This window comes from Melospiza georgiana, chromosome 31, assembly GCF_028018845.1.
Source record: "Melospiza georgiana isolate bMelGeo1 chromosome 31, bMelGeo1.pri, whole genome shotgun sequence".
Lineage (NCBI taxonomy): Eukaryota > Metazoa > Chordata > Aves > Passeriformes > Passerellidae > Melospiza > Melospiza georgiana.
Window position 1 is genome coordinate 2,811,480 of NC_080460.1, and position 22,702 is coordinate 2,834,181.

General features: G+C 38.1%; 1 protein-coding gene across 1 annotated transcript in view; it reads right to left on the minus strand.

Annotated features, from left to right (window-relative positions):
- Positions 1-22,702, minus strand: part of KAT6A (lysine acetyltransferase 6A) — a 29,897-nt gene that overhangs the window by 5,512 nt on the left and 1,683 nt on the right. Inside the window, exons 2-17 of the mRNA XM_058042383.1 lie at positions 22,473-22,515; positions 21,601-22,371; positions 12,968-13,076; positions 12,366-12,481; positions 12,043-12,124; positions 11,166-11,301; positions 10,068-10,381; positions 8,859-8,977; positions 7,883-7,998; positions 6,879-7,020; positions 6,295-6,456; positions 5,403-5,496; positions 3,846-4,077; positions 2,522-2,732; positions 1,190-1,882; positions 216-534 (exon numbers count right to left, since the gene is read on the minus strand). Coding sequence (XP_057898366.1) covers positions 216-534; positions 1,190-1,882; positions 2,522-2,732; positions 3,846-4,077; positions 5,403-5,496; positions 6,295-6,456; positions 6,879-7,020; positions 7,883-7,998; positions 8,859-8,977; positions 10,068-10,381; positions 11,166-11,301; positions 12,043-12,124; positions 12,366-12,481; positions 12,968-13,076; positions 21,601-22,203 — 3,448 coding nt within the window. The 5' untranslated portion in view covers positions 22,204-22,371; positions 22,473-22,515. The remainder of the gene's footprint in view (positions 1-215; positions 535-1,189; positions 1,883-2,521; positions 2,733-3,845; positions 4,078-5,402; positions 5,497-6,294; positions 6,457-6,878; positions 7,021-7,882; positions 7,999-8,858; positions 8,978-10,067; positions 10,382-11,165; positions 11,302-12,042; positions 12,125-12,365; positions 12,482-12,967; positions 13,077-21,600; positions 22,372-22,472; positions 22,516-22,702) is intronic.

The following is a 22,702-nucleotide window of genomic DNA, read 5'->3' on the forward strand; positions in this document are numbered from 1 at the left end:
ATCAAAAGGATAGCCTGGGATCAGGTCATTGCCAATAAGAAAGTTAAATGTTTTCATAAAACTAGGGAATGTCTGAGGTTAGTTTGACTGCTAATTTATGCCCAACCTACATTTCAGCTGGAAGTTACAAGCCAAAGAAAGCAGCTGCTTTTGTCATGAACTGTTATCATCCAACACAAACTACCAAAGTTTCATTAGTGCACCACCATACATACCATTATTGTCATCAGACTCCTCTTCATCTCTGGACTTCCTCTTAGAGGAGGGTCTGTGCCTGAGCGTGTCTGGTTGGGCTAAGTGCTGAAAGTACCCACTGGATGAAAGTTCACTCTCCTCTTCTTCATCCTCCTCCTCCTCCTCTTCCTCCTCCTCAATCTCAAAGGTAGGCTCTAACTGAGGCATTGGTCGTTCAGAGTCTGAGTCCTCAAATGGTTCATCCAGCACTTCTGTGGTTTCTGAGATTGTTTCAGTGACAACGCTGCTGTTGTGGTGCTTGCGCTTGCGGACCCGCCTCTTCCGATGGAGAATCGGTTTCTGAAAGTGCAAGGTGGGAAAAGAGAAGATATTTCACCATGTGCAGTGGAAATGAAACACCAGATAAATACAAAACGTGAACAGCAGAGAGCTCCCTTCTAGAATCCAGAATTCACTAGAAATATTGTCTGGCACCTGCCACTGGTTAGAATTTAAACAGCTGAAGCTAAGAACCCATCTGTAACAGCTGGAACTTTAAACACAGTACAAAACAGATGTGAATAGGTGCAAAAGAGAGTAGAGAACATTTTAGTGAAGAAAGGATTTGTTTAGACACACTGACAGAATTCACATTTCCACGGTAAGTAATTTCAAAGACTTTACACTCTGACTTCAGTTGTTTAGAGAGCATTTGTGTTTTGCAAGTTTCTTTCAAAACTGTATCTGTTTCTATTCTGCATGACTGAGAAAAATGTCAATAACTAAGTTAGAAAAAAAAAAATCTAAAGCACAAGATCGAGGCTGGACTCAAAAACCCCTCAAACTCCTACCTCTGATTCACCAAAAACCAAGAGTAGAAAGAGCCAGCAGGAAGTACCCTGGAACACTGAACATTGTGTGCTCCCTGTACACTCAATACAGACCTTGTGAACTGAACCAGACAGACAAAACTGACAGGATAACAGCCTAAAAGAACAAGAAATAAGGCACAAACCTTTCGTTTCAATGTTGGCTTGGTGAGAACAGGTGGAGAGCTTGATCTAGGACTCACAGGCTCATCATCTTCCTCTTCACTGCTCTCACTGAAACACCTCAGGAGTCCCCTGTCACCGTCACTGTATCGCCGGGGTAATCTGTCGCAGTCCTCTGGGAATCTGCATTTCAGTGGCTCTGTGTTCTTTTTCAACTGGCCCCTCCACCTCTCCACAGTTTCACTGTGCTGCCGATGGGGAACTGCAGATTTTTCACCTTTGCCATACTGTCCCTGGGAAGCTGCAGATTTTTCATCATCCTCAGCGTAGCGGCCTCTGGAGGCTGGAGATTTCTCCTCACATTCCCCACACCTTCCTTGCAAGGCCACTGACTTCTCCTCACAGTCACTGCACCTGCCTCGTGAGGCTGTTGACTTTTCCTCACACTCACTGCACCTTCCACTGGGAGCTGCTGTTTTTTCCTCCATGGGCAATGCTGGCTCCTTCTCACAAAAGGGCTCGTGAACTTTTTTGCTCTTGCGGTTCCATCGACCTCTTCGTGATGGCTGACTGTTTGCAGGAAGACTATCCAGGGAAAAAATGTGCTTGTTTGGTCGTGTAGAATTGGCTGGAGCAACGATGTCTGGCTTTTTTTCACTCTCTGGTGGTGAGTAAGGCTCTTGCTCTTTCTTCTCCCATGACACGGATTTTACCATCTGATTGAAATAAAAACAAATAGATTTCACACTTCTGATTTCAGCATAAATGTCTATCATGAATTTGATTCGAAAAAAGCCAGAAAAGTTTAACAAAAGTGACTTTTAGAAATCCAGGATTAAAAAAAAAGATTTGACCTTTAAGAGATTCATGTAGTGCTAATTGCTACTCCTTTCCTCAGAGGCGATAATTTACCTCACTTAGCTTCCCAACAAGTCACTTCAGTGGTGTGTCAGAATGCTGACTTCACCTTGCTACATTCAACCACAATATTTATGCAATTTTCAAGAAAAAAGTGAGAAAAAACTTGAAGCTACTTTTTCATTAAAATGCACCATTAGTTTAATGTAAATACAGTAACAGCAGATAATTTTCCTCTTAGTATTCTACTCAGTGCTCACCACCTGATGCAAGAGTGCCACCCAATCAAGGATTGCTCTCTAGACTATGCCTTGATGCTTTCTTGAGTTTTATTTTCTAATCTGAAACCACAAAGATACATAAACTGACAATGACTGCACTGCTTTTTATGATTATGACAAATGCACAGGCTTCACATTTGAAATTTCGTCAGCTCTGCCTCCAAAAGCATTAAGTATAAACCACATGCCACACAGAAATAAGAGATTCACTCTTACACTGGTCTCTGGATCCTTTTCTTTCTGCTTTTGCTGCTCTTCATTTTCCCCATCCTCTGTTTCCTCTTCTTCATCTTCAGAGACAACTGAGTTGGAAACGATGACCGGCGTCCAGCGCAGACACTCTGCATCCACATCGATGGGTCGCACGTTGGTTCTGAGCTTTGCCATGTGCTCCTGGATGAGCTTCTCACGACGGATGATCACAAATCTGAACAGCAAGAACAACACTCTGATCAATAACAGGTGAAAAACTGTACATTTTGCCATGTGAAACAGATATATTACAGAAAATATATTTCTCTGAATTGCTGCAAGTAACTTCAGAGAGAACAGAAACTCAATAAAATGGTAAAATTTGGAGTACCAATACCATCTACCTACCAGAGAAAGTATTTCACAACTAAGGGAATGTTAAAATTATTTCTAACTACCAGAGAAAGTACCTCACTCAGGGAATGTTAAAATTCTTTCCACTTCTTATTAATAGTGAAGCCATTACCCTTCCATGGGTAACATTCAGCTGCAGAGTATCATTTTTATTATGGACAAGGGGTATATCATTTGGGGAATGGGCAATATAAGGTGAAAGCTGCTGGAGAGAAATAAAAGGACAACTCAAGAAAAGTTGCAGTCCCACTACCATAGCACATTTTAAGGGTCTGAGAGAAATATCACAGGTTAAAGGTATACTGGGAGGTGCCAATATAGAACTATTCTCAAGTTTTCCAAATAAGATTCAACTTAAACACAAACACAATAGACTACAAACTGCTATGGTCTGGAACAAGACTAATTCCCAGTATTTCACCTGATTTGTCAGCTGTGCAAGCAGGCTAGCTCTGTTCTATACCAACACACTTCATCTCTCCCAGTGATCTGTCCCACTCCTCAAGCATTCCATGTCAATCCACACAGTTTATGGCATTTTTGAGACATACGGAAAAGGAGGAAACCAACTGTCTGAAATTAAGGAGCAGATCTGCTTCTAGAGAAGGGAAGTTGCTGTTTTTTCCCCTATTTGTGAATGTATTAGACCGATTTGGCTGAGGGATACAAGAAAACATGACCAAGAAGCCAACTTGCTCTCTCTCACAGCAGCAAATCACTCAAAATTCCCCATCTGCAGTGCTGCACAGCTGGACATCTGAACCAGCTTTGCCACTGAATGATTCTTGCATGGCACATGAGTACCATAATATCTGGACACTGAAATCTTTAGTAAAACCAAGTTTATTAGATGTGACTTGTCTTCAAACACCATGAAATTCCAATGAAATACACCTGGAGGTATTTGGGGTTCCAATGGGACTCCTGTACTCACTGATCACTGCGGAAGTCGAGCATTCGTAGGTGATGCAGGGTGGAAGTGATGTCTTGAGGGCAGATTCCAGTCAGCTTACTCAACTTCTTGATGCTTAATTGCTTGTCACGTTGATGATAAAGGCACTCCAGTATGACACTTTTCCAATAAGCCATGTATGACAGGCGCCCCAGGTCTGACAGGGGCTTCTCTGGTGATCCTGCCTGACCCTCACGCTTTGACAGCAAATAGCCTAAAAGACACAGAAAAAATTCAAAATATTAGCTTCTGTTTCCACCCTTACTTCTACAAAGTCCTCATAAAATATCTTAGTGTTTCCTACAAGATGTAGATGACATCTTCGCATTGAAAATTTTGTCAGCTCTGCCTCCAAAAGCATAAACGACATGCCACACAGAAATAAAAGATTCACTCTTTTATTTGAATTAATTTTATTATTAATATCTGAAGGATATTTCGAGTTGTTGGGCCAATTTTGTATTTTCTTTTTTAAACTCCTGTTATTCAGTGATGGAATTAAGACATTTCTGAACTCTGACTATAGGTAATGCCACGAGATGGCAGCAGGTGTCTACCTAGAAATTACACCAAGCCTGAAGCACAATTGTAATTTCCAAGAGCAATTTTGGAAATGACAGAGGAAAAACACACTCTTAAAACTAATATGATTGATAATTTTCTTGAAAATTCTCGACTGTCAAACTTCAGGACCATGCTGGAGAGTACCAAGCTCTATTTGGAGAGATTTCATGAATTTAAGACTGTGATACATTGCACAGGTTCAATAAAGGCCAAGGTTTATATTCTATCCAGAAAGATGACAAATGAAAAGTGTCTTCTCACTGCTGTTCTACCATAACCTGCATTTGTTCATTTCTCAAGATACATCCTTGAGTTTTTTTCCTTCACCAGTAATTTCAGGAGAACAAAAACTTATCTACAAAAGACATTATTCTGATATAATTCTACAGTAGAGTTTTCCTCTGAACTCCAGAATTTTAATGCCCACAGTGAGGGCTGTATTAAATTGTCCTAGGCATAATAAACAATGTATAGTTACAGGGGAAGCTTCCCATGAAATTACAGAGATACACACACAAATCTCAGAATTATTATTCAGAGCTTAAGCATGTCTGGTTTTATTGCTCTCAAAATTAAATTAAAGTGTAAGACAGTTTTGCTTAAGACATTTATTCACCTAATCAAGCTGCTGAAGATTTCCACAGACCACGCAGCCTTACAGCTGGATTTCTGTAGAAGGAACTACATGCACAAGAAAAGCTTCTGCTATAAAAATCACTATACTGCCACATGCTTTTAGTTTCTACCTTTAGCTGCTTACACAGAAATCACTGGAATTAAGGGAAAAATGATCAATTTGTCTTTAGAGCTGAAGTTCCAACAAAAAGAGTAAATGGTGAAGTTCAGATCATTTTGTGAGCTTTAGAAGCCTTTGTCCTAAGATGTGTTTTATCTTGAAAAATATCTGCTTCTACTGTTAAGTCCTTTAAAAATATGAAAAGACAGACTGAAAAAAGTAAAGAAAAAGTTCCTTACTGAAGTCAATTAGGAACCTGCCATAGCCCTTACGCTGGTATTGTGGAAGAATCATGATGCAGGAAACATTGTACTTCTGTTGGCAGTGTTTTTCCTGTTGGAACAAAAAGCATTATATTTAAATAACATACCAGTAAGAAACAGTTTAAGTTCCTCTGTAAGAGTGCCTAAGTAGTTCTATATCAAAAAGTGAGATAGGAAGTCACAGTCAAAGCTTCTTAGGAATGATAAAGCCAAGGAAAGGCTTTGAAGAGACAATATTAAAGCTCTACCATCATTTCAGATAAGAGAAGCAGAAAATTCATTGCAAAAGACTGCAATACTCCAGTGATCCTTTAAATGTTACAAGTATAACACACCAAAATCAAGTCTCATATCTGCTGTTCTGAATACTAAAGAAAAAGCTTCAAATAAAACTATTTTTAAATAATTAAGAATAAAAACCTTAAGAAAAGTTGTATCTGAAATCTTGGCCCTGTTCCCTCAAAAAAAAAAAAAAAAAAAAAAGGCTTCAAATCATTGCAAAGTTGCCAAACTTGTTTGGAAAACAATGTATGTATAGAACAAAAGGTGAGATAAACAGAATTACCAAGCAGTTCTATCTCACAAACAGTACTACACAATCTCCACCAAGAGCAGGAAGTAATTTGAAAAGTTTTTTTTAGCCACTAAGCTGCAGTACAAGTTCCTTAGCAAGTATTTGCTATTTAATATCACAGGAAATTTGGGTTTACTAACTGGTGGTCTCTGAAATAAATAAAACCTGGTTGCAACAGATGTCTGTACCTGTATTACATAATTTATTCTATAAATTGCAAGAGGCTAAATTACAATTAAAGAATCCAAAGCAGCTCTGCTCATCACACCAAACAATTTGTACCCAAATACTTACCTTGGAAAAGTAGCCAACAAGGTGACAGCCCTTAACATCATTCTGTGTCAGCACATAGAAAAGAAATGGCTCCACATCATAATAGAGAGTCTTGTGATCCAAGAAGAGTTTAGCTAGCAAGCACAAATTCTGGCAGTAGATAGTGCTGACATTGCCATCAACCTTAGAGACAGGAGGAAAATTTGCTGTTATTTAAGGACAGGCCTCACTCAAGTACTCCTGTACATCTGAAATGTCCTAACGTGAGAGAAGACTTCTCTGCCACAGGAGGCATCTCAAAGGAATTAAAACTTCCACAGAACAGAGGCTGTGACCAAGTCATGTTACACTCAATAGATTAAAATTAATTTTTGTAAAATAAAACCCCCAGATTTTTACAAAGTGAGTCTTATTCTGTGATGAACAATCTATATACAAGGTCAGTTCCTAGTGGCTGTTTGTTTGTTGTTCCTCACTTCTGAACACTCAGGAGTTTCAATGTTTCAAGGTTGAAGATGTTTACAACTATGAAAAATTCATCAATGATCAGGTGTTGAGGACCCTAATTTATAGATAAGACCTAGCAGCTGCATCTTCTAGCTTACCTCAAAGACTGATATATTATTTTTTCTGTAAATTTCATTGGCTGGAGGATGAAACCACCCACATTTCTTCATATGCTGTTGGAGAATAGTTCTGCTTTTCATGTATTTTAGACAGAATTCACAAAGGTACAACTTCGGTAGCCTGTAAGCAAAAACAAAGAAAGAACAGAGACTGAAACAGAGATTTTTGTATAAATTTCCTCACTCCTGCTGACACAGAGCTTGATGAAAACAAACCCAATATACACTCACCTTGTGTGTGTGCTAATGAGGGCAAAACCACATTACCATAGTTAAAGTCATGACATTTATTCTGTCACAAATACATATTTAATAATGTCTTCAATGCCCTGCATAATTACATTTACATTATTAAGTTATGCCAGAAGAAATGCATTAAAATCCTAGGAACAAAACCAGTAACCCCTCCCAGTTTTGCACTAATGATGGATGAGATAAATTGTTCTAAATTGTTCCTATTCCTTTCTTCTCATTGTCACAGACACATCCCAGCTGTCTGTAAATACCCTTGAGTGAGGGTCACATCACCACCTACCCATGTGCCTTTCATGAATTTCCAAGTGAAAGACTTTTAAGATTAAATAAATTAAACTGTTGTACATACTACACTGACATGAACAAGTGGAATTCAAGCATCCCACAATTCTTGTGCTTTAATTCCATTTATACACTGTAGCTTCAGCAGGAATGTCTGTACAGCTAGAATAATTCCTCATGACAGACCTCATAGCAAAATAAAGAGTTTCACTTAATTTTCTTCCTCTAGCTATAGCCCTTATACGTAATTCCTCTTCCTGAATAAAAGTTCAGAGATTGCAGTTTAGACAATTTGCAAAGTTTTTAAGCAAAAGAACAACAAAGCAAAGATATGTACAGCACAGCAGAGAAATATCTGAGACACCAAAATGCAGGAACCACCAGATTTCTATGCCTGGAGTAAAACTTTGCCATAAAGACTGAAGAAGAACAAAGAAGAATCTTACCTTGAGTATTCCTGTGGATATGGGGAGGAGTACCAGGTCTGGATTTCGTATTTGCCAAATTCTATAACAGAAGGGCAGCGGACTTGTGGATCAGGAGGCCCAGTCACCCCTACTTTCTATGCAAGGGGAAAAAAACCCTTGTTTTTTTTTCATGAATTTCCAAGTGAAAGACTTTTATGGTTAAATAAATTAAAACATTTTTATCTAGACAGTCCATCCTGCTTGAACTCACTGGTAATTAGGAAGATGCAGATGTTGCTCTCTGACACTAAAAACCAATCACACTTCAAGCAACCATTTGATTCATAAAAAGAAAGAATTAATAAACATTATCATACCGTGTATCTCCATTACCATTCACAGTGTTGCATGTCATACTTTTAAATAGAAATTAATAGAAATGAAGTTTAATACAATCTTTTTTGAGTCTTGTAATTTTCTTACTTGTTATTTCAATAGTGAAGAACAGAAATATAAATTGTTTCTGAGGTTAAAAACTAGAATATGAAAGTATTTAATATCACACATTGGTGTTTTCCCAGCTGTAAGACTAGATGGATTACTGTGAATGGAGCAGCTACAAACCAACACTCAGGATTCAACAACCTCCTCATCATCACAAATGCTGAAGAATTCAAGAAAAAACCTCATATTTATTAGAAGAAAAAAATAGAAAATACAGTATTTTAGACTACTTATTTATTACAACCTTTATTTTCCCTGTCCTTCTGATAGTAACTGTGTATTTCACAGCAACTAAAAATAAGGATGCTAAATGCTCTTCTTTGAAAGAAAACAAATGCTTTCTCAACTCATCAAGATTTTATCTCAAACGACTGTCACTCACAGAATGACAGAAATCCAAGTATTAGAATATTATAATAAAAATCACCTGGACTGCTGCTACTAACAAACGAGAACACTTCATGCAGGAGGTCAGCAACAAATGTGAAGAATAGTGAAAATTTCATTTTACCTGCAGTGCTTGTTCCTGAATATCTCGAAACAACTCCATGTCCTTTTCATTCAAGACATCCTGGCCTCCAAAAAAACGCTCCTCAGTTTCTTGTTTTCCATCCCAGCCATCCTGATTGTCTGGAAATTAAAGAGAAAATTGTCTTCACACACACTGACAAAAAAGTATTTGCTTTTAGTGCACCTGGCTGCATTCACACACTGGGCCAGGGTTTTTGATGGGATTTTCTATTCAGGTTTGGGACCACAAAGGAAGAAGGTTCTAGATTGGGACCATGGAAGTAGTGCTGTCCTACACTTAAGCAGGTCCAAATGTCACCACTGAGATATTCATAGTAAATGAAGGCATAAATGGTTTGCCACTAAGCCTGTTTTCCACAAACAAGGATCACAACTATTTAAAACCAAAACAAAACCAAACAAACCTAAACAAAAAACCCCACAAAATCCTCCAGACACTTCACCTCACTCCCAAAGCATTAAGTCACATTGCTGTTCTTCCAGCACCAGCCAGGTTAATGCAGGTAACTAATCTAAAGCTTAAATATGGTATTTTATTGTGGAATATTTCCCAATGCCTGCTTAGGAACAATTCAGGACCATCCAACAAAATAAATATCTGAATACAGAAATTAAATAAAGGTCCAGGCATAGATAATGTCTTAAGCTAGAAAAGCAAAAAACAACCCAAGGAAAGCAGAACTGCATTCCAAAGGGAAAAGGACAGTGTGCAGCTTGACATCTTTTTGCTGAAAAAAACAGGCTCCTCTATGGCTGAGAAAATTAAGGAACATTTGCACACATCCATAGATTGGAAACTCCTGGGTCTGTCAGACTGGTTTTAGTTATCTAATTTCCATTTCACACTTCTATCTTGCTGCTGTTAATTTTTATGAACCACTGCCTATGTTATTTCTTTCAAATGTGACATGATTTAGCCCATTTCCTAGGCTGTCTGCAAATGCCTCCTCACCAATGGGATTCTACCTCACTGGAATCATTTTGTAACCTTGCCATCACATATAAAGAGGCTAAGATCTCTAAGATCACTTCCTTTTTCCAGCTCATATTTTACCTCAATGCACCAAAGGTAAATGCAATCCAGTGTTAACTTTCAGCTCAAACTTTCCAGCCTCAGTTCAACACCCTAGCCTTGGAACTTTTGCTTGGTATACAGGATACTTACATTGGCAGGGTGAAAAATCTTTACCTGTGGGCCACTCTGAAGTGCTGGATTTCCTGGTACCCTTTTTCCTGATCCTGTACTGCTGAGAATAATCAACCACTTCTCCTCGAGCTTTTCGCCCGTCGGGGGAAGGAGTGAAGAATTTAGTAAGGCCATCTATAAGCCCTTTGGTTTTCTTGTTAAACTTCAAGGTGTTGCTGCCATCTCTGCAGAAGTCCAGGCCATCTGTCTGCTCCAGGAATGCTCCTTCTGATGATGCTGACTGGTTGGACAGAGCCATTTTACGCTTCCGACCCCGACCGGGACCGGTGCGAACTTTGCTGAAAGGACCTTTTGATCTAAAGGATAAAAAAGGGGAAAAATACAGTAAAAAATATGGTAAGGTGGCCAACCATCTTCTCTATTTATTTATCAACCACACAGAATGTGAGATGAAGTATTTAATAATATGGGAGTCATCAAGAGTCTGTGTACCAGGATTGAAACATCTCAGGAGAAGGTGTTGTACTATTTTTCTTTACATTGAACATTATGTCAAAATAATTTGGGTATAAACAATAGATTTTCACCAAATTTAACACATTAGATTTTAAAATCAGTAACCAGAATAAATAAATTGCACAGAAGGCTTCAATTTATACAATATTTAAACATTTACACTTGTCATTTGCCATAGTTTTGGTACTGATAGGAAATTGCTGTAAAAATTCCACAGAAAGTTAAAACACAAAGGATGTGCCTGTTGTCTAAGAACCTACACCACTGACTCACCTTAGCTGAAAACAGCATTGCTCTCCAAGCAGCTGTAATTTAAAACTCTAAAACTTTAAAACTCTATTGAAATGGAAGGCATCCAGCAAAAGAGATTACATGAATAGCAAAATTTGTCTGTGACTAAAAGGAATAGTTCAAAAAGGAATAATAAATTACTACAAAGAGTAAAAAATCTTGGCTAAAAGAAGCACTAAGGTTACTTCTAGTCTTTCACAGCCCTTCTCAGAAAATCTGTCATGAACAGCTCTTAATTGTGAAAGAAAACTTCTCACAAAGTAGAATAGAGACTTTAGAAATACCCCCTGTCCTACAGAATTTCACATCTTACTCTTCCTTGCAGAGACTTACGTTGTGTTTTGATTCTTTAACCTGTTTTTGGGACGTCCTATTGGGTTAGCATAGCGCCTTTTGATCTGTGCTGCCTTCTTCTGCAAAAGTTTTCTTCCTTTCTTCCGTGGTCGACATATTTGACATATCCACATACCTGTAAGACACAAGTCTCCATCACTGAATGCAAAAGTGATCTCTAAAGGACAAAAGGGAGAAATGCAACCCAGAGACCTTCTGAGATTAAGGGTAGGAACTTTACCAAAGGCACTGATTATCATTTCTATGTGTAAGAAAAATTATGGATGTGCTTCAACAATCTAAACTCAAGCCCTGTTAACATTTCCAAGACCCCAAAGAGTTCCAAACACAAAGGAAGCCTCCTTAATTGGCAGCACATCATCAGAAAACCATAATGAAATGGTTAATTATCCCATTATCTGCTTATAATTATACTTCTCCCAACTATCTTATATACAGAAGTTTTCTTCTAACAGCCAAGGAAGAATCTTCCATGGATAATCTGACTGGAAAGAGAAGTTCATTTATCCAGAATATTCTACTGCCCAAATGGATATCACTTCAAAAACATAGGAGCCATCTCCTTCTTTTGTACAAGGCTATTCATGCAAACGAAAGCTGATCATCTTAACCTGTAGGGATCACTTCTTTTCCTTCAAAGCTCAAGAATTATTTTTAAAATCCTTCACAGAGAGCAATGCACAGGAAACAGGAGATAGTGAAAAAACCTGGATGTGAAGTTCTAATACCTGAAAGGTAATTCCACACAAAAATGAGCTAAATGTAGTTAAGAGGACCAAATAAGTGGAAGCACTGCCTGCCTATTCATCTCTTCCAACACCATTTTAAATTATCATTTTCACCACAAAGTCCTCACCTTTCGGCATCCTGGTAAGAGGAGGATCACAGCATTCCATGTGAAAGCCACGGTCACAGGAGTCACAAAATAGCATGTTATCCTGTTGGAGACATAATCTCTCTTAATATGTGCATCAGCATCAAGCCCTTCATTAATTTGCCACCAGTTCAGAGAACAGGCACATAATTTCCAACTACAATTCAAGGTATTTCACAGGTCTCAGAAAGAGTAAAATGAAAGTTGCAGATATTTGCCTCTAATATAATTTTATTGTGTAGTTTAACATAACAGCTACAAAATCTGGTATCCACTCAACTGAATCCATATTTCACTGTACTCACAGCATTTTTTCCTTGGTCTCTACAGGAACTGCAGGTTTTGCACTCGATGCATTGCCACCGCAAGGCTTTCACTCGCACCGTCAGCTCTGGAGAGAACTTCAAACAGGACGGATGACCTGGAGAAAAAAGGGAAAATATTACTGCTAAAATCGTTGTATTTCTGTTAATGGCCATAGATAGCTCATGTAGAGATTCCTTAATCAATTAGCAGAGTTTTGGCCACCCAGATACTCCTATTTTTAGGTGTTTCTATTCTTACCTACTTATAACACAAACCTAGATAGCAAACAGCCCACACACAAAAAGAACCCAAAGATAATTCCTCACAACTGAATTTTCATTGCCATATTAAAAACTTCCAGGAGCCAAATGAGTTATTTGTGCTAGGTTAACTTAGCTGCCTCCTCTTTGGAATCCTAAGATTCAGCTGAACTAAACCTGTATTGTATGCCATAGAAACATATTTCTCACACGGCAGGAGTGACTACACCAGATTTTCTGTCTTAAATGGCAAAATTCTTACTAGGTGCACACTCCCTCGGTGCATTTTTCTGTCTCAAGGGAAGGGGATAAAACCAGCAGGCCTGTGAATGGTCACCTACCACTGTTGCCACAGTCAGCACAAGAGATGAGCTCCTCAGGTTTCTTCTCCCGATTCTGCTCTTTTGTACCAAGGCAGAAACTGCAAATTGGGATTGGTTCAGCAACCGGCTGGGAGGAAAACAGACAGAGCACTGGGTAACTCAAGGGAGCAAAAATGAAATACACAAAATGGCACAGACATTTATAAATCACATAAATATGATGTCATACACATCATGTCTCAAAGATTTTATCTGGTTTTCACATTCAATACAGCACTAACTGAATAGAAGTTAGTACTCCAAAGTACAAAACTGTGCAACTGTTAACACTGTTATGAAAAACTAAAATAAAATCTTCCTGCAGAAAATTGTTCTTTTTCTGTTCACGACTGCACTCAGGTGCCTCCAGCCAGTATCAGATTTACTGGGGGAAAAACCCTTGTGTATGGGTCAAACCCTTGTGTATGGAGGGTCAGTCAGTGCTTCCATCTCTTTGGAATCAATATTTCAGGAATAACTTTTAACTTCTACCTTTGGAAAGCAAAGCTCTAACACTCATGCAATTTTTCAGGGGAAAAATAAAATTATTTCACATATCCTCTTCAGGAAGTGCATGAGCAATTTATTTCATCAAAGAGAGTTCTATAGACAGCCAATAGCCTGAGATAGTAGTTCTTTTTTTAGCCAGTATTTGTGCACACTCTGTTCATCCCCACAGTTTTTCAAGTTTGGATACCCACATGTAACACTGCTTAGGTTTGGAAGAACCAGATCAAAGATCATCCTTTGCACCTTCAAAGTTTCCTGTGTTTACCACCCTGGCAAGCTGCAAGCAAACACTTTACCACAATTAAAAAAAAAACCCCAAACATCTACAGTTCAGGGGAAGTCTCTACTAAAATTCAGAATGTTTTAGATTAACTAATTAAATTAGAACAATTTTGAAGGTGGAGATCAGGCCACTCTTCCAAAGCTTCTGTGTTATGCTAAGTATGGAGAGATTTCTCTGCTGCTGTGTTTGCTCAGCACAGAACATCCTGGCAAAGTGAAAAATGCAAGCACACGATGCAAGATCAGTGCAAACAAGACTGCAAACAGGCAGCTCAGTTTCATACTGCACATTTTTGGCACACATTCAACTCCTTCTGCTGCTCTGCTCGCAAGCACATCTATCTGTGTGATGTCACCAGATTCAGGGAGGGAGGGAGCCAGAACAAATTGGACTGACGGTGTCTTACAGCCTGCCAGCCTCTCTGCACATGCTGCTACCATACAAAGGGCTTCCAGAAACCAAATGTGCCTTCAACATTCTCAGATTCTCTGTGTGATCTCCTAAAGGAGAAGTGCTTAAGGAAAAATGTGTGTGTAGTTATTTTATAATCTCATTTTTGGTGAACCAATCTGCTTTGTAGTCTTAATTTAGGAAAAGTGAGGCTAAAACTCACAATCCAATCTGCAGCCACAATGTCACAATTGCCAAAGTATCAGGGAAGGATATTCAACAATTTCCAGTTAACATTCTGTGAAGTTTTTACCATGTACATATCTGATAGTAAGAGAATTTCTTTAGTTTGAAGTCAGCCCCAGATATTATTCACATTATTTTTTTGCATTGATTTCCAGGTATCAATAATCACTGCAGAAAATTCAGCCTCTCTGCACATGTTGTTACCATACAAAGGGTTTCCAGAAACCAAATGTGCCTTCAACATTCTCAGACTGTGTCATCTCCCTAAAGGCAATACAGAGAAGTGCTTAAGGAAAAATGTGTGTGTAGTAACTTTAAAATCTCATTTTTGGCGAACCAATCTGCTTTGTAGTCTTAATTTAGGAAAAGTGAGGTTAAAACTCACAGTTAAGTGTGCAGCCACAATGTCCCAGTGATTATCTGCCAGTAATGTTAAAGCATTTTACTTCACAAATGTTTTAATACCACCTGAGGCTCACAAGATAGCAGGACTATCTTTATCCCATCTTCACATGTATAATTCTGGTAGTCATTGTGGTTGGAATAAAATTTAAATCAGCATAAAAGAAACACAAACACTCACACCAAGTTTTGTTTTTTGCTTTGCTCTTTAAGATCCCCTGAATGTGAGCAATGGTAGATGGCTTCTGAGAATTCACACCAGATAATGCTTTTTTGTGTGTCTGTTTTAAAGCAAGTGACAAATCATTACTCCTCGTTTCAAACAGCCCATTCTGTTGCAAAGGTTTTCCCAAAAGCTGTAGCTCCTGGCAAGAGCAGATGAACCAGAAAAGACAGAGGGAAAGTACAACTTATACCACAGGGAAAAAATGATTTTAAACATGAGGAAACGTGTTTCAGTGAGCACAGCATCACAAAGCCTGGATTCCATAGTTTGGGATCAGTGGCTGGAGAGGAAAATGCTTCAGTTCCATAAAATCAGAACCAATAAACTTCATATTGTCGTAGTAATTTTACAATAAACTTCATATTGTCATAGTAATTTTACAATAAACTTCATATTGGCAAAGTAATTTTACAAATTGTGCAGGCTTTTTTGCTGTATATAGAGAAAACTGCAGAATTTAAATACTATTAAATAATATCAACTTGTAGCAGCAATGGTTGGTAACTAACCCTTCTTCTATAGAAGTTACCAAATCACAACTCTTAATAGAGACTGTGCAGTGAAGGAAAACAATAAAGCAACCCCTTAAAATACTGTTTTTACTCAAGGAAACAATGCTAAATGTATTTTAATACACCCAAGAAAAGCTATTACCATAACACAAACATGTATGTTTGTGTAAATGGATATTGTGTCCAATTCACTTGTAAGGAAGAAGTGTATTTATATGGCAGAATGATGGCCTAAAACATGAGATTACATTAAAAGAAATGTAAGAGTAATTTAAATAGAAAAATTAAAGAACATTTAAAATGCTGCTGTTTGAAGGACTAATACAACTCTGAGAAAATCTGAAATGCTGCTACAAGAGTAGAGTCAAGTGCAAAGGCCAATAGCTTGGATATGAATATTTAATATTAATTATATACTGGCTGAATTGAATGCAGTGATATTGATAATTGGAAATCAATGCAAAAATCATGTGAATAGTATCTGGGGCTGACTTCAAACTAAAGAAATTATTTTACTATCAGATGTGCACATGGTAAAAACTTCCCAAATGTCAACTGGAAATGCTTAGTCAGTCAGTTGTTAAATAACCTCCCCAGAACTAACAAGTTCTCTAATCAGAGGATTAAAACCACTCCAGATTTGTTAGTCACAATCACAATCACATGCCAAGACTTCCTGACTGCAAACTCAGGGCACTGAGGGAGGAGAGGCTCAGATTTCCTTCTCTGCACCATAAAGAAACTCCCTTCACTTGACACTGATTCAGGAGTTCAAATTACTGAGGTTTTCTTCACCCAAAGTTATGTCCTGTAAGCTCTCACCTACAGCTTCATAATTTTTGAGAAAATACAGGATGCTGTCTTGGGAGTCACAGATTATGATATTACTCTATTTTAGATGAAAAAATATTTCTAAGAAGTCACAGATTTCCACAGCTGCAAAAGAAAAACACACCACTGGAATCAAGAGCAAGCTGAAATCTTAATTCCCCTCACTGTGCAAAAAACCTTGCATTTACAATTCTTAGATGGTCACAAAAAATAAGGAACTTCAACACTGACTTTGATTTCTAGAAATAACAATAAGTTATATATAATAAGAAATAATAATAAGTTACTTTGGGGATGAGATTTTTGTTGAAACCTAAGTGATGTCTGTGCACAAAGGTAATTATTCTATCTTTAAATACTTTACACTGCTTTACTTCAAGATTAGCAGCATCCCTGAAAGAATGGAAAATACTTCAGTTAGAAAATGTCAATAAGTATTTAACAGAAGGCAGGGCCCCCATAAAGATGATATCAGAGGACACAGAAGGAACTGTCAGTGAGTGTTTGATGCACATTAAAGATTTCTGATACCTGATTCAAGGCTGCTACTTGTGGTTTACTCAGGACACCCACACAAGCTCAACCCTGACACCAAATCCTACTCAGGTTTTTAAACTTCACCACCTTGAGCACAAAATGGAGAGAACACTGGTAAAAACATTTCCTCCACAGGAGCACCCATTGACACAGACAATTAACATCTGGTGTCTTCCCAAAGTGACAAACTTCACCTCTAAATTATCATTAGCATAACATCCACTGTCCATGGCAATAATATTTAGGATTTCCTTAGATTTGCAAAATTACTCCAAGCTACTTCACCTGTTCATTAATTGAGTGAATAAAGTTCCATGTCGTTTTTTAACCCTTGGGTTTCCAGAGTGACACAGTGTACAGATGGAGGCCATCTGTTATCAACAACAAGGTTTGTTCAGACAGAACTACAGAATTCTCTGCTCAGAACCAGCTGGGAGAGAGAATCCTAATCCTCCTCCAGCTGAGAGCCCAAGCTTGAGCAGTGCCCTTGGAGAGATGGGTGAGCTCTCCATGTGTAATTACATTTATGTACTCCACCCCTCATAAATCAACCCAAAAATAACCTCTTTACAGCGATTGGGCAGTTGTTTCATTGAAGACAAGGAATTAACAATTACTAACTTTACAGTGATTGGGCAGTTGTTTCATTTAAGACAAGGAATTAACAATTACTAACTTTACAGTAATTGGGCAGTTGTTTCATTTAAGACAAGGAATTAACAATTACTAACTTTAAACAGGCACAATACAGCAATAGTTATTGCATGCTTAAAGGCCTTCTAAACAATTATGATGCTCTCACATAGGAAGTTTCCAAAAAGATCCAAGAAGTTTGGATTCATGTGAGTTTATGAGTGCACATTGGGATTTAGAACTACTGTTGGGAGGAAGGAAGGCCTGCATGTAAAATAATTCACAGTTAAACTGATTTACAAGCACCAAAATCTATAAATAGCAACACAAAACTAGCAAATAGACAAACAGACACGCCACAAAGAACATGCAAAACAGCAGCACAGAGAATCTGATTTAAATATCACTCCTACTTTTCAGCCACAGAAGTTCCTCTCATTTTATTTTTTTTTAGGAAGAACTTCCAGAATTTTGGTTTAAACTCTCACCTGTACTGCAGGATAATACAAAGATCTTGACTATTGTCAGTTTTAACTGACATAAAAGACAGTTTCAAGGACAGTGTAAATGGATATCAAATATACCACCTGTATTTTCCTTCTAATTGAGGAATAAACAGTCCTGCTGTTGTCCTGAGATCAAATTTCAGATACTTTGGGAACTTCTAACACATAGAGCAATTATTTCCATTTCTCCTTCAGTTAGCTGATACTTTATTGCTGGTTTTTTTAATAATAATGTTTTTACAAAGATTTTTTCCATGACAACAACAAAATAAAAGCAGAGCAAGCTATCTTTAAGGAATCCATCCTTAAGCTGTAGTAAATTGCAGGTCTTAAGTTCCTCATGATGGTGTAGCAGGAAAGAGCTCCTTGCTCTTCAACAATATTAAATATTATTGTGTTGTAGAAGTCTCTCAAAGTAATTATTGCATTGTAGTAATATTATAATAACTTTTAAACATTTGTCCTGGGTTTGGCTGAGATGCTGCTAATTCTTCTCCTAGGAGCTGTGTGTTGTAGGATGAGAATCCTCTGGATAACTTACTGATGTTTCAGCTGTTGCCAAGCAGGGTTTACACCAAAATTAAGGATTTTTTTAGCTTCCCACCCCACTGCAATGAGCAGGACAGGATGCTGGGGTGGGACACAGCTGGGACAGCTGACCCAAAGGCTAATATCCTAATCCATATTTTGTCATGCTGTCAGGCCATCACTTGGCAGGTGGGAGGTTGAAATTTTTGTCCATGTTATTCCCAAGGCTGTTCTAAGAATCAAGGGAAGCCTTGTCACAATACTCCCTGAATCTGTACTGAGTATATTCCATTAAAGAGAAAAACTCTCTCAGCACTCTCAAGAACCCACTGAAATCAAGAAAATTGCTACAGTACAATCTGTCATCTCCACCTGCAAAACTGAGATTTAACAGAAAGCAGCAGAGTGAAGGTCACTGCACTGTCTGCATGGAAAAAAAAGCAACCAAGAACAAAACAAAACTAAAAAATAAACTGTTAAAAATCCTGGAGAACAGGAACTTGGAGCCACCACCGATGTGCCAGTCAATTCATGCTGGCAGAACCTACAAATTTTAACATTTCATCTTCAAAATTACTTCAGACTGCTATGAAACTGTGCCTGAATTACCCAGCACAGAGATGGTACATGAAGAGCAGACACCTAGAGTTAAACACAGAGAGACACAAAAATTCTGAAGAATTTATTGAAAGAACACCTTGAAAAATTTCTATTTTTTCCAGGGGGACAAAAACCAAATCCCAGACTAAATTCAGCATTTATAGCAGCTCACACTACCAATCTCCACTGTGATTTGTAACATTTTAAGACCAGCACAAGGAACAATTAATCTCAAAGAATATCAAGCTGCTCCTGAGTTTCAAAGACTGAGTAGGCAGTGAAACACACTGTGTTAATAATAACATGCACAGCCACTGTTACCAACACTCTCAATCCAGTCACCTCATGTGCCAGGTTTGTTTATATTCAATTTTCATAACATTTTACACCTCTACTGATTTTATTATGGATAAAGTTGGGGACTTACTTCCAATGTTCTGTCTACAAATATTTCTTATATTTGACAATATTAAACTTTGACAAGTTCAGTTCTGTGTCCACAGTAAAGCTCCCACAGTTCCATTAGAACTTCAGAGAAACTTTACTGCTGATAAAGCAGCTGTGTAGATTTTATTTTCTTTATAAAGAAGGCTCTTACGGCAGTTTTAAATCTTGAAATCCTGATAGATCATTAAAGCATCTCTCACCAGAGTAAACCTGAGTTCAAAATCATGAGTAGGACACACCCAAAGAATTCATCCCTGAACAGGATATTTATAACAACCAAAACTGTCCCATTCTGCTGAAAAATGGATCTTTTTAGGATAAAAAAAAGAATAATTTTCACATTCTAGATGTCCTAGAGACAAGTAGCACCAATATGTGAACCACTGGCAAATTGGTGTTCAGTAAACAAAGCCAAGCTTCTGTTCTACTCTGCACTGACAGCAACAGAAAGGATAAAAAGATTCTGACTGGGTATGAATTTCACTCCAACAGCTTCAACCTGAGGTTAGAGGGGAGGATCAATGACCTTAGGAATGCAGAAGTATGGCAGAAAGGAGGGGAAACCCACAAAAAAAATAAGAGAGAGCAACAGAAAAGTGATGTTTTTAATAAAGAAGATATATTTAAAATGGGGGAGAGAGGAGGGGGCAGAGGGTACAGAAATCCCTGAGTGCTCCCACCAGGATCTCCACAGATCACAGAATGGTTTGGGTGGGCAGAGACCTCAAAAATCACCCAGTTCCAATCCTGAAACCTTCCATGGACCTGGTTTTTCCTATTTCACAACAAAGAGGTTCTAACAGAAAGTTCTTTGCCCATTATAAAGAAATCCTCTAAGACAGCATTAGGGGGCACTTGCTAATCAGCCCCTCACTACATTACCTGAATTCAACAGAAAGAAGAAACAGCAGTCAAATAAAAATGTGGAAGTAAGAGATCGGCTCAAGTTTGTTTTGCAAATCCATCTCACCTTCCAGAGAGGAGAATTACTTCTATGTTTTGCTGGCACGCCTACAGCAAGGCTGTTACCAAACCTTCAGTTCCACTGCACAGAAGCATTGTGAATTTCCCAGAGCAGTGTAAATATTGCAAATTGCACATTTCCCACAATAGTGTAAATATTGCAAACTGCAAATTTCCCACAATAGTGTAAATATTGTAAATTGCAAATTTCCCACAATAGTGTAAATATTGCAAATTGCAAATTTCCCACAATAGTGTAAATATTGTAAATTGCAAATTTCCCACAATAGTGGAAATATTGTAAATTGCAATTTCCCACAATAGTGTAAATATTGCAAATTGCAATTTCCCAGAGTAGTGTAAATATTGCAAATTGCAAATTTCCCACAATAGTGTAAATATTGTAAATAGTAAATTTCCCACAATAGTGTAAATATTGCAAATTGTAAATTTCCCACAACAGTGTAAATATTGTAAATTGCAAATTTCCCACAATAGTGTAAATATTGGAAATTGCAAATTTCGCACAATAGTGTAAATATTGTAAATTGCAAATTTCCCACAGTACTGTAAATATTGCAAATTGGAAATTTCCCAGAGTAATGTAAATATTGTAAATTGTAAATCACCCATAGTACTGTGAATATTGTAAATTGTAAATTTCCCACATAAAAGTAATGGTTATGGCACTGCTAATTAATGATGCTGGTGAAAGGGTGTGAGGGTCTGCTTTAGAGCCTTTAGTCAGTTATCAGTTCTGAAATATTGTAAATTGTAAATTCCCCACAGCAGCCCATCTGCATTTTTCTGATCCAAAGTACAAATTACAGTCCATTTCCTCTCATATTTAGAAAACTGGATACAACAGGACCCTAAATACACAGTAATAACTTCAAACACACCAGATTCAAGATGAAATCAGAACTTCAAATTGCAGCTCTGTACTGACACATTCCATCGACCACAAGGAAACAACTGTACAAAAAACTCTTCCTTACCTTGTCCTTTTCATGGGGAAGGAGACACACTGGAGGGAGACAGGAAAGAGACTCAAAGCTCTCCTTCCCATCAGCATTAGTGGTTGCTTTAGTGTTGAGCTGGTACAGAGGTCCATCCTTAAGGAGCCTGCCATGGCCAACAGCACGTTTGACAGCTAACCGTAATTGCTGGTGAAAGATGGAGGCAGCGCCGCCCCCAAACAACGCAGCCACATCCTTCTGACCCTTCAGAAAGCGCTCAATGTTCTTCAGGGATGAGCCACTGGACTCAGCCAAGCCCTCGATCGCCCGTTTGATGAGTTTATTCCAGTCCACGTTTGGTTTGCCATCCAACTTGCCATGGTTGCGAGGCTTGGGAAGTGCTATCCTGCCAGGATTATCAGGATCCTTGTAGGAGTTGAGACCCTTGTTGGAGACTTTTAAAATAGTTCCATCTTTAACGCTCAACTCCAACTGCTCCAGAACAGTTTTGCGGTCCAAACCGTGCGAAGATGACACAGCATTGCAAATCCTCTCCTCTGAAGGTCGCTGTTTTTGCTTCTTTACCTTTTTGATTGCCTCCAAAATCCACTCTGTGTACAGGGGGTTGGCGAGTTTCACCATGGTGAAGGATTCTGTATATCCATAGAGTCGTTATCCCTTATCCTGGTGCTGAAGGAGCTTCAAATGATGAGAAAACAGATCCTCGAAGGATGGGAACCACCTAACCATAGCATACACGTTTGCTGTTCTGAATTAATCCTCCTTTCTCAAACATTCTTGGTTTTCACGCTGAAAAGAAGAAAAGAAAACAATTAGAAACTTCCATACTCTTTCAAATAAATCCCATAACAGCTTTACAGAAATATATGAAGATTTCAGCATTATCTCACCTGAGCTTCTGGTCTCGCAACCAAAAGAGCTCTAATGTTAGGCCTAGAAGAAAACAAGAGAGACATTTTAAAAAAACAGTTTTGAAGAAAATAAAAAAAAAGTAGCAGACAACATTAATTTGTTAAACACATAGCAGAGTGTTAAGCCACTTCATTTCTGAAATACTGAAGTAATACTTCAGATTTTATCTTCACTACTAATAAAAGCATAATTTAGCACTAAAATTACC